This window comes from Leuciscus leuciscus (assembly GCF_965113295.1).
Source record: "Leuciscus leuciscus genome assembly, chromosome: 2".
Taxonomy (NCBI): domain Eukaryota; kingdom Metazoa; phylum Chordata; class Actinopteri; order Cypriniformes; family Leuciscidae; genus Leuciscus; species Leuciscus leuciscus.
Window position 1 is genome coordinate 38,226,526 of NC_138726.1, and position 12,597 is coordinate 38,239,122.

The 12,597-nt window shown below is 38.9% G+C and overlaps 1 protein-coding gene across 1 annotated transcript in view; it reads right to left on the bottom strand.

Annotated features, from left to right (window-relative positions):
• Positions 1 to 1,141: 1,141 nt before the first annotated feature.
• Positions 1,142 to 12,597, bottom strand: part of rfx7a (regulatory factor X7a) — a 30,465-nt gene continuing 19,009 nt past the window's right edge. The window contains exons 3-9 of the mRNA XM_082161113.1: positions 12,006 to 12,091; positions 11,743 to 11,865; positions 11,419 to 11,539; positions 9,945 to 10,025; positions 9,574 to 9,781; positions 9,088 to 9,389; positions 1,142 to 7,889 (exon numbers count right to left, since the gene is read on the bottom strand). Of these exons, the coding sequence (XP_082017239.1) occupies positions 4,458 to 7,889; positions 9,088 to 9,389; positions 9,574 to 9,781; positions 9,945 to 10,025; positions 11,419 to 11,539; positions 11,743 to 11,865; positions 12,006 to 12,091 (4,353 nt within the window). The 3' untranslated portion in view covers positions 1,142 to 4,457. The remainder of the gene's footprint in view (positions 7,890 to 9,087; positions 9,390 to 9,573; positions 9,782 to 9,944; positions 10,026 to 11,418; positions 11,540 to 11,742; positions 11,866 to 12,005; positions 12,092 to 12,597) is intronic.

Below are 12,597 nucleotides of genomic sequence, written 5' to 3' on the forward strand. Positions count from 1 at the left end.
AGCAATGACGTCATCAGGAAACAGGCCGAATGAACTTCAATGCTGAGTTCGGAAACACATTCTAGTAGGCTACTCTACTTTTATGTCATAGAAAGATATGGTAAAAGTATTACGAGTAGTATACTAGTAGTATGCAGTTCTTAATAAAATACAAGGACTGATATATGAGCTCAGCAGCTCACATGTATGATGTCACTCCACACAATTACAGAAGCAATAATAAAACTTTTTTTAAATGAGACTCCATAGGACGTTATAGGGTATGTTTCTTGACAACCTCACATGTTAATTTATGGCAAAAGTTTTCAATGTGAGCAGGTATAGCGTACTGAACTGTAAAAAATGTGTTTTGGCTCCATCTGCTGGTCAGATAAAGTTCTATTTGTGATGAGTCTGTTTGTATGTTGAGTTCAAATTTCATGCAAAGCAAATGACTCATCACCAGCCTTAACTCAATAACTTCCTTTGAAACACACAGCCCTTCTATAAACACTATTTCCCCGTATATTCATGTATCTATGTGTTACATAATTCTCATGAATTTCAATGGATACACTGTAAAAAAATTCTAACCCTCCCAAATAAAAAATTTCAAGTGACCGATAACATCTACATTTTTCAATTGGCCCAAGTGAAATTCTTGATGCAATAGTCTGTTAACATTGGCTCAATGAGAAATAATACGTCAGACTAATTGAAAATGTAGATGTTATCGGTCACTTGAAATTTTTGACTTACAGTGTAGGTTTCACATGTCCAAGGTCAACCTGGGCTGCGTTTCTCAGTCAACTATAGCCTACGACCATAACTTGCGACCATAATTAAGTAACGTTGCTTTTGGGAAACTCACCCCTGGTTAGGGTTCATAGACCACCTTGGTTAAGCTGGTGAAGACCTAACTGATCTGATTCACCATGCTCAAAATTCAGCTTGATCTGGTTGGCTGTGTTATACAAATAAGGCTGTCAGGACTTGTACGTTTGTTTGTTTTTGACCTATGACCAGGACAACTGTTGGTATTCTTTACATAGAATAATTTAAATGAATCTTTTTTTTTTTGTTACACAAGCCAACCAGGCCTTTCAGATTGCCTGGAACAGTTTTAGATATAAGTAACTTCATCTACAGACAAAACAGAATATTTGCAATACTTTACAAAATGTTTATTGGTTTTTAAAACCACTTAAAAAAAAAAAATTCTCAACATCAGTCAGCACTTATAATACAAAAGAATGAAGAAAATCTTGCAGAAATGTCTTAAATTGATCAAACTACCATAAAGAGTCTGTACATAAACAATAACAACATAGGGAATAGCAAAGGTAAGAAAGAAAGACACGGGGAACGGTAAGTTTTACCAGGTCAGTGAATAATACAGTAACAATTCTGGCCTGCCTCTTCATTAAAGTAGAAATAGTAGTGCTTGTTCAAAAACAAATGTTCACATACATACTTTAAGCAGAAGGAAATAGTACATGGAGACGTAAAATAAAAAAAATAAAAAAATAAAAAATAAAAATTAACACTAGACATCTGAGTTATTTCAAAACAAGTCAACGAGTGAACTTTCTTCTGTTGAACAGAAATACTTATTACTATAAAGAGTCATGACATTTATGTACAGTGATTCTGAACAAATGCATATTTACGATTTTGATAATGTAATGAACGTTCGATTATTAAACGTTCAAATTATTTAATTAAACATTTTAATTGTTTTCACTTATTTACATGTAAGTACTTCTCACCAAGATCCTCATAGGACTCTTTTTTTACTTGAATCTTTTTCCAAAAAGTAGTTCTTCAAAACAGTCTACTGACGCTTCATGTAATGCACTGAAATTCTCAAAGAAGCTCATTGAAGAAATTAGTGCAATAAAAGGAACCACTAGAACTTTGCGAATTTCCAGTTTTTACATTTCCAGTGTTAACTGCTAGATCCCTGTTTATCAAAAAAAAAAGAGAGAAAAAGATATGCAATCTTGTAATATAAAACCACAATACATATTTTAAAATCCATGCTATATTCCCACACAAAAGCACTCTTCTGCCAAAAAAAAGCAAAAAAGAAGCAAAATGCAATAAAAAAAAACTGGAAACCAATTAATAATAAATAGAAAACAATGCTTGGAAATTAAAACTCACACATCTATATCTATACAAGAGATGTCTAGTTGTGTAAACTATTAATTGTAACAATTAAAAACAAAACAAAAAACTGTCAAGGACCATTGATGACTATCATCATGGTCATATTGTCAATATGAATGTTAGTCAAACTGGTAATACATTGTCATTTTTTTCCCTTTTATAAATGGAGCTTATTTACAGTGCGTCACAAACAGAAGTTCAATAGTCCACTTTTTCATCCCATAAGAATCGTCCTGCTACAAATACCAGAAGTACAAAGTCTGACATGATCAGTAAATACAATTCAAGTGATACAGTGGTCTTATGCAAATGCCACTATGTATTCACAAAACAAATTCCCTTTTCAACCCCACAATCTTGGCCCCATTTCAACCTGGGTGATATTTCCACAAATTCATTTTAAAACATGCACCTTAAAAACTGGGGTAATAATTAAATTTGAAAGTGGTGATACTAAAAAGGTAGAATTACTTCAACATTTTTCTCAGTAACTTCAAAACTTGTCTTTGGTATGGAAGTAAGGCTAAAATGGACTTTAATAACTACCACACTCAGATACAAAGTGTATGCTCTGATATTCTGAAAGCAGTCTACTAATCAAGTGCGTCAGTACAGCATGGTACAGTAATGGCCATTTGAATTAAATGTCTTCATTCCAGCTTTGAAATTAGCACTGAGTTTTTTTATTAATAATGTGATCTGGGTTTTTACAGCTGGTATGATATTTTGATTAAGGGGTAAAGGCTCTTTAATAGTGCATGTTATAAATAAGTTCCTGAATGAATCGCTCAAGTAGAAAACAGTCATTGAAAATGCCAAAACGAGGCATGTGCATGAGAGCATATATACGTCAATGAATATCATTTATGCAAACTGCTAAATGACAAGCATCAATTGGGGGGAAATTCATATGAAGTCAAAATGTGGCTAATCAACTTTTTCTTAGCCTCATTAATGCATAGTTGACAATAAAACAAACATTTGAGATAGTTTTGACAACTGTCCTATAATTTTTTTTTCCCACAACTATAATCCACTTTGGCATTTTTGTTTCACCAGTTACTATTAACCCTCCCCATTTTTCCTTCTAATTCTTCCATTTAAAATGTGACCCTTTCTCAGCCATATTCAAATTGCAAATGCAATATAAAGGTGCCAGCTAGTGCAATAACCAGTGCCATTATTATGTGATGATTGTGTATACATTTTTAAAAATAAATTCCACCCTGTTCTGTGGGATAAAATCTGAATGATCTCTTTAAATCTAGAGATTGGGGGAAACCTGAGATGCAGCTCAGGACAGCATATTGCCAAAAAAAAAAAAAATTCTCTCATAGATTTCAATTTAATTAAATATTAGCATATACCTGTATAACATTAAATAGCAAAAGTGCACTCATTTATTCACTTTGAACATAAATCACCAGCCATCTAACGTAAAAAACCCCCCAAAAAAACAATAATAAAAAATAAAAAACAACAACAATTGTGCTGCAATCTGCATACATCCCAATTGACAGTGGCAATAAGAATGAAGCTGCAAATATCACTTATCTTATTGCACACAAATAGAATTTGTAATGTGAGCCAGCAAGTTATTACTTTTTGAACAGCTGCTGCTGGTATAAGTTGAAATATTTCAATATTAAGCATAACAAAGCTGATACGATCTTCCCTTATTCTTTGTTGTTTACTGAAGACAATACAGATGTTACAGTAATATGTTCAAAGTTGTCACTTATTATGGTTTACTGCAAATGGAAGCACCGATTTTCTTAACAGAGTGAAAAAAAGCTAATTAGATGAGGTAAAGTACCCCATACAGCTGGTGTTAACCTCAAAATACAAATATCTTTCTTTAAGATAAAGGGCTAAAAGGAAATTCTTATTTTCCAATTTTCAATACAATGCCCTTTGACTGCAAAATGTTCAAAGGATTATAAAAAAGTTGCGTAAATTAATGCATGAAACAGCGTTGAGGCATAAAAAAAGCTTTCTGATGACTCCTTATGTAAAGCTCTGACGTGGGTTTTCTTTACAAAACTGGTGGGAAAGAGGAGGCAAAATGTGACAGCACTCCCCGGTTAGACTGTGTTGCACTAACCATTGAGACAAAAACCCAACAATTTTGAAAGCGCAATAATTTCTGTTCAGCCTGGCACTTCAATATGGACCTGTATCACGATGTCCAGGGGCTTACTATAGTAGGTGGTGCACAACAATGAGGTGAATACATACATCAATGAGATTTCAAAAATGCATACATAGAAACCTATACAAATATAAAAACAACACAAAAGCACAAATTAACCCAACATTTCCACTGTTGCCTGGTCTTTACTCTCCAACCAGTCAAAGCCAGCAGAATTCACAGTCTCGCTGCAAATCTGTTGAAAAAGTGGGTCATTCTTCAGTTCCTCCAGTGTTGAGTCTTCATATTGTCCGGGCTGTTGACAAGGGTCAAAAAGAAGGTTTGTGTCCAATGTATTTAAGTCATTTATGCCACCGGTGAGCTCAGAGGTTAGTCGCATATCGCTGGGAAACTCTGAACCCCCAGCACTGAGCTTTGATCCTTGACCCACAAGCTGTGAGCTAGCATTCAAGCTTTCCTCATTTAAAAGATCTTTAACAGTTCGGTCTAAATCCAATGGTTGCTGGTGCTGATGTTGTTGGAGGTTTTGCTGTAGAGGCAACAGCATGACCTGACTCTGCTGTTCCTGCCCAAGGAGCTGCCGTCTGCCTAAGTGCTGTTGCTGTTGTGACGGCTGGTGCTCCCCTGAGGCTGATTGTGCTTGGCTTTCGTCTACAGAGAAACTCGTCGGCTCCTCCCTGGCATTTTTCATGAGGTAACCAGGCTTTTGGGACTCAAAGGCTGATGAACAAGGTGAGATCAGAGCTTGGTGGCTGGCACTACCAGGGAAGCTGGGCACTGTGGTGGTCTCCAGAATCTGGGTGAGATTCATGCGGGCACTGTAATTGGACGGCATGTTGTTGATTCCGAGGCCACGTACAGAGTCATCTCCATCGACATCCATTTTGCTGATGAGGACATTGGTGATATTTTTGGTATTAATCTGCTGGCCTGATTGCATGGGTAGAACCTCAGACTGCATCATCACGGTCACTGGAACGGACTGACTCCTCTGTGCCATGCTGCTGACACTTACATCAGGGTCAAAGTTAGAAAAGATGTTTAGCACTTCAGGTGTTACAGGTGAGTTGAAAGGAGAGACCACAGAGTGGGGAACATTGGGAGCTTGAGTCCCACTCAAGTTGCGCTGCCTGACTGCCGGGCTAACGCTGCGGCAACGAAATGTTCCAGACCCTGAGGTGGTGCTGGCTTTGTTGTCAAGGGGTGCTGGGACAGCAAAACCCTCTTTCTTGTTGAGGCTAGCCATGCTTGCCACTTGCTGCTGGACAGGCGAAATGGGTGTCAAACGGCTGATATGAGTGTCATGATGTCTGCTTTGCGGTTGACAGGTCTGGCCCGGGATGGCAAAGGCGTGAGGCTTTCGAAAGTGGTCATCTACCAGGTCTTGGTAGCTGGGCAGAATGCTAATGCAATTGTTAGAGTTCCCACCACTGTTATTGTACCCACTATTCATCCACTCCAGTTTAGTCTTATCTGGATGCGTTGCCATTGGTCTTTGCATGGGCTTGACAGGGCTCGAGGAGACCGTACTTCCGTCGTGGTATCCAGTGATGCTGGAGTTAATTGGAGTAAATGCAAAAGGGTTCCTGCATTCCACTGGGCTGGGTGGGACACTACTGCTGCAGTTGGAGTGTGGCGTGCCAATAGGAGTTTGTCGACTACTTCCAAGAGCACTGTCGACCGGAGTGGTGGGAACTAGGCGCAAACAGGGGCTTTCGTGCATCAATCCCTGGCCGTTTCCCATTATCTCCGAAGTGGGAGTAGGTGTCGGAGTGGGTGTTTGGATTGGGGTCCTGCTGCTATGAGCAGAGCTGTAGTACAGGGTGTTAGTCTGGAAGGTAGACATTAAGGTAGTCTGCATGGTTTGATGCTGGCCTTGCAGTGAAATATCCACACAGTTGCTGAAACTTTGTATGCTATTGTTAATTTTCATCTGCTCTTCCATTTGTACAAGTTCCTCGACGATGCTATCCTGGGTCATGTCATCATCATTAAAGGGGTAGTAGCCAACGTTGGCCTGAGTTCCATAGTCAATCATCTGAGCCTGTTGGTTGGCAGGAGAGGGTTGAGCAATCGCAGGAAGATGCTCCATCACTGGGTTGGACATTTGCTTTGGCTCAGACACCATTTGCGGACCATAGACTTCTTGATGTTGTTGAGTGCCATCTTGTGGCTCACTATCCCAAAACACACTCTTCAGTTCATATACTGAGGATCTGTCGGATTGATCTATAAGCAAATTCTGTGAGTTTTTTGTTACTTGTTGTAGCAATGCTTGACCTGGAGCACTAACAGTACGGGTGACCTCAGCTCTACCTTCAATTCCTGTTGAAGATCCTTCCCATCTCCCTTGGGAGATACTTCGCGGCCTGCTAACAGTCTGAAACATGGTGTTCCCTACTGATGTATCCTGACTTGATGTAGAGGGGACAGGAACTCTATAATCCACAACTGATGAAGCTCCTTCCCATCTTCCTTGGGAGGTGCTTTGTGGCCTGCGAATTGTCTGGAAACCAGTATTCCTGACCGGAGCTGCAGTAGCTTTGCCTATGGCTGTGGGTGCACTTTCTGGCCTGATTGGAGTACATGATCTTGGAAATTGCTTCATCATTATTTCAGACTTCTGTTCATCGGATCCACTGGCTGATAGTACAGAGATGTGGGCTTTTTTAACAGGTGTTGGGCTCAAATCAGTGCATAAGCCAGGTCTCTTGTGAGGGCTCTTGGATGCCAACACAACATCTTTGGGTGACGTCACAACTGCATTACTGCTGATTGACTGAGTGCTGCTTGTGTTCTGGTACAAAGTGCTTTCATTAGTGTTAAATGAATTATTACTGCCAGCAGCCAGAGTATTGGCACTAAGGAGTGTCCTCCCATTGCATTTGGTCCCTATGTACAATCCCAGAGAGCCCTTGTCAAGAGGAGTAGGTACGCTAGTCGCTCTGGGTTTAAGAATTCCTGACCGTTGTACACAACCAACGGAGTCTGAAGTGGTTGCCAGCCTACTAGTGCCACCCTGCTCTTGACCACCTCCAATTATGGCTTCGATATTTGTTTTAGTGTTGATGACAGGCATTGTGGTTGAACGTCCGGATCTTGCCAAAACAGATGACATTGCAGCTATAGACCCACTGCGAACACGCGTAACTGGCTGTGGATCATCACTGAGGCTGGCAACTCCAGCAGATGAAGGTCTGACTTTGATGCTGGTAGGGGTATCTGCTGGTGTGTTGGTACCATTGCCATTGGAGCCCAGAGATATGGTTGTCATTTTGACAACATTGACCGAACTGACGTGCGGAGTTGACATTACCGTCTTGATGGGGCTGTTGGTGATGAGCAGGGTTGGCGAGCGCAGGGTGATGCCACTTGAGGCAGATGGTTTGGGCAGGATTTGGGCATACCGTTGTCGGGCTGACCGGTCACTTACCGGACTAGCTGGGATGTTATGAGGTGTCTTGGGGCACTGCTTAACAGGCTGCACTGACTGGGTAACCACTTGAAAGTTTACAGGAAGAACTTTGCTGTCTGCAGCTGCCATGGGGAGAGGGCTAGGAGACATTAACTGCTTACTCCTCTGAACCTGCATGAAATACAAAAAAGGAAAAAAAGAGAAACATTAGTTAAATAAATATTAGATAAATACAGAAGGTGTTAATATTTAATTAGGGGCCAAGCACCAAAGGTGCGGAGGCACCTATTGTATCTGTTCCCGTTCTTGAATACAGCGCAAATAAATTTTACGTAGCGCTTGCGAAAACAGACATAAGTCTGTATCTCCGTTATCGGATTCAGACCAAACTTGGTACATGTCATCACAAGCATGACCTGAGGCTATATGTTGCGTTTCGGCGCAGCGCCACCTACTGGTCCGGAGACATGAAAAATTGCTATTTTTGCTTATAACTTCTGAACAGTTTGTCCAAAAATCATAAAATTGGTCTTGTAAGATTCAGGGCAACATGCCGAGTCGACTGATATCTAATTTTACCATATCGGCCATTTTGGCTGTCGGCCATTTTGAATTTTGTGCTAAAATGCTGAATTTTATGAACGCATGAACGGATTGTTACGAAACTTGGTATGGGTCATCTAATAACTTTTTAATAAATCTGCCTATCGTAATGACACTGTTCTTAATATATTCCTTGGGTCACGCCGATAATTTAGATACCAAGTTTTCCTTATATGGCCTAACTTCCTGTCCGCTATCTTGATTTTCATTCAATGCATACTTTTTCGAACTCCTCCTAGACTGTTTGTCTGATTTCCACCAAAATCGAATCGTATCATCTCCAGACTGTGCTGACTAAAAGTTATGGATTTCATGTCGATAGACCTAACCGTTTTCGTATACCGCAGCAGCAAAGTTGAGGCATGATGCCAAAAGCATTATTCAGGCTTTATCTCTGCAATGCCTTGACATATTGACACTAAACTGTGCATGTGTCATTGTTACTTCACTCTGACCACATCACATCAGTTTTGTAACTGCGCCACCTATTGGTCGAAAGTGATCATATTAATCATTTTAAATCATATTTTTAATGACTATTTTTATGATTTTTCAGCCATTTCGCCTAATATCCTCTTTAAATGTCTTTAATTGCTAATTGTTGCAGTTGGTCTGACACTTGCAGTCATGTCTTGTCATCTTATTCTGCTTGGCCCCCGATAATTGCTGCTTGCAGCTATATTTATTTATAAAACTACTATAAAATAAATTCAAATGTGAATTTTTTTGATATTTTTTGTAATTTTGTGTAAAAATCGTAGTTTACCGTGATGGGGCTGGAAACAGCTGCAACCACAATCCCAATAGGTTGAGGCGAAAGAAGAGCAGGACTTCCACAAGGTATGCCTGTCCCTGCCCCGGGAGTTATGCCCCCATCTACCCTCCTGGCCTGAGCTTCACCAGGAAGTGGAGAATGTAGTTTCTGTTCCTGCTGCTTCTTCTGTATCTTCCTTTGTAGCTGCTGTTTGGCATCTACTGAGGGTGAGACCAGGGTTTTAACCTGAGGCTGGAATGAGTGTGCATCGGCTGTGGGAGCGAATGCAGACGACTGAATGGACATCTTTGCTCCTGTGAAAAAAAGAGAACCAGTTGTAGAATTATGACGACATTAAAAAATTAATTAAATAAAAATTTCCAAGAATCATATGCACTTATTTTTAGGTTTGTCTTGTGTTTGCTAGCCACAAGGTGGAGACATTTCCAAGTGTATGTACATAGAGTGAAGTGCTGGGCTGTTACAAGTTTACTGTACCTGAGGGGGAACCGGTCATCACAGTAAGAGCAGCCACAGACTTAGTTCCAATGTAGTGGCTGTTCAAAAGAAACCGAGCCAGATCGTCAACGCTGTCAAACTGCCGACTCAGCACTTTCTGTGCCCACTCGCACACCAACCCACATGCGGCAATGCGCACCTCATCTTCTGCACTTGACAGTTGACCAGTAGCTTCAAACACTTCACACTGACAAAGAAAAATCAGCACACATTTTCTAGGCTTTCACACAAGCAATTTTTAGTTATTTGAGAGATGTTTAATATTATTATAATGGTAAGAGTGATAAAATTGCAGAGAATCAGAGACAAGACAAAAAAAAAAAAAAAAAAAAAAAAGAGTATTAACTCACCCCATCACCTGATTTGTGAAGATCTAGGTTGGGAAGAGATGGCATGTGTACACAAGCCTTCTTCCTAAGTCCACTATAGCAATATGTTCACAGAAGTCAAGGAAATACATCTGTCCATTATACAAAGAAAAGGTGCTTGGATTTCCACATATCAAAAAAGGTATTAAATCACTTTGGTGTGAAGCAAATAACATACTGAAGATAAATTATTTGTTAATTGATAAATGTTTGTCAACACTGGAATTAAAACAAAATTAATTTTGTTTAATCTATGTCAATATATATATATATATATATTTTTTTTTTTTAATCACTAGTGAGGCTAACAGCCCATGCGGGGCAGAGATGTTGGTCACAAATAAAGACTAATCGTAGAGCTTTTTAACACCAAACAACATGTACAACACAGTACTTGACTGTTTATGCATCTACACTCTTCTGTATGAAAAGTTTGGGTGAGAAAAGAGACAGTATGTAGGTCTACAGTGGGTTTTCGATCTCATGAACTCTAATTGTACCTTTAAAGAACATGTCACACAGCTTAGAAATATAAGCTGATATATTTTCCAGTTTTTGTTCCTAGATGTACACAGTGTATGTTATTACATCAAACATGACCTTAAAAAACCTTAAAGTATGGCAACTACATTATTGTTTGGGAAAATCAATCACCAAAAAGCTTAGATTAAATTCTCGTGCATAAGAAAATACAAGATGTCCTTTACTGAAATGAAAGTGTTGCTTTCTTAGGCTTTAGAGTTGGTGAGGATTGGATTTCCGTTGCAGTAGCAACCGTCAACAACAAGTATGGTTTATTTCAGTGACGCACCACTCTGAAATTAAAAATAATATTCAGGCTCACGAATGCACTTTCAATCCTGCCTTACCTAACACCAAAATAACAATGACCACAGTTACACAACATAATAATTTCTGAGATCTGACATAACAGCTAAAGACATGATGTTGTTATGTCTCTTACTATTATGGTATCTTTTAACAAAACACTAAAATAAAAAGATTAATTTAGATTCATATCACCTATTAAAAACCTCAAAATATAAGTCAAATTTGACTTTTTCTATAAAGTAGTTTTTTTTCTTTTTCCATTTCAAAATTAGGTTATAAAGTAGTAATACTATAGCCTGTACTTCCTAACAGAGCACAAAAGAGAAATGATCTCCACTGTAAAACAAGGCTGTACAGAAATTAATGGACACTTTGGCTGAATGTCTTTTGAAGATCAGCATTTGGCAGCCGATAGTAAACAGGTTTCCTATACAGCAAAACTGTTCAAGGACTGAAAGTTTATTTTGATTCGATTTTTGATCTATATTTAGCAGCTACATGAATTACAGCAACAGATGCTTTAGTACACAGAGTTCAGGGACAGGAACGTGTATGTGTATGTGTCTCTGCTTTGGGGGACAGGGAAAAGGGAGGATGGGATTGTTACAAAAAGTTCCATTGAAGGATATTTGGACTTGCCTCGCATGCCAAGTCGCCGCGCTTTCATGGTGGGAAAGACGTTCTTCATGATCTTTCCAAAGTCTGCAGCACTGAGAGCGTGATAGCCCAGGCTATCACAGTAACTCCTGAGAAGCACACATGTAAAAGAAATCAATTACAATTTGCACAGAGACCACTCACAGAAAACAAAACAAAAGCATATCAAGCTCTGTGCAAAAATACTTGCTGAAGTACATTTCTCCATAAACTTAAACCTCAACCAACTAGGAACCAACTCTGGCTGAAATGTTTATGTATAAAGCAAGATGGCCCAGGATTCCTGGCTTACTTGTACTCATCATAGACTTCTTGTTTAGGCAGTGATGTTTCAGGGTGCTCCTCAAGATGGTTCCGAATCCAGCTAAATGCGTGCATCTGCTGGGAACGACTTGATGACATGGCACTCTGCTCACTGAAAGAAAATAATTAAACTATACAATTAGAACTAATTTGCTATACTATTTTGCTGGTGTTTTTCTCCTACCATTAGCAAAACTACTCATTTTGCATTCGATTCGGATGTAGTTTAGTAGAACCCATAAGATCACTCACTTTTTCTCAATGCCACTGCTTGGTCCAGAAGGCAACTTGAGATAGAGGTAGAGTTTTTCAATGTCTGTAAGCTTCTCCACATCTTGCTGCAAAGCAACAGAAACACAGACGATATGTGCTCAATATAAAGCCATTATAGTGCCATGTTTCAAGAGTTTGAAATGTCAAGTACAGAAGACTTAGCATCAAGTACATCAAGTACAGAAGAAGCCTAAGAAAATTAGATAATCATGAAATAAAATTATAGTGACATGACAGCATTTTACTTCCTGGTCACACTGAAAACAAGCTTTTGAATATAGCTAAAAGATATCTATAGAACCACACAGAAAATTGCCTGGTTTGACTCAAAATTAAATTAAACAAAAGCACAAGTTTGATCAGCTGGACCAAATAATGGACCAAAAACCTTTCTTTTACAGAATACACACAACTCAAAAGTTTGGGGTTAGTACAATTTTTTTTATGTTTTCAAAGAAGTCTCCTATGCTCACCAAAGCTGCATTTATTTGATCAAAAATGAAGTGAAACCAGTAATATTGTGAAACATTACAATTTAAAATAACTTTTCTATTTTAACATATTTCAAAAT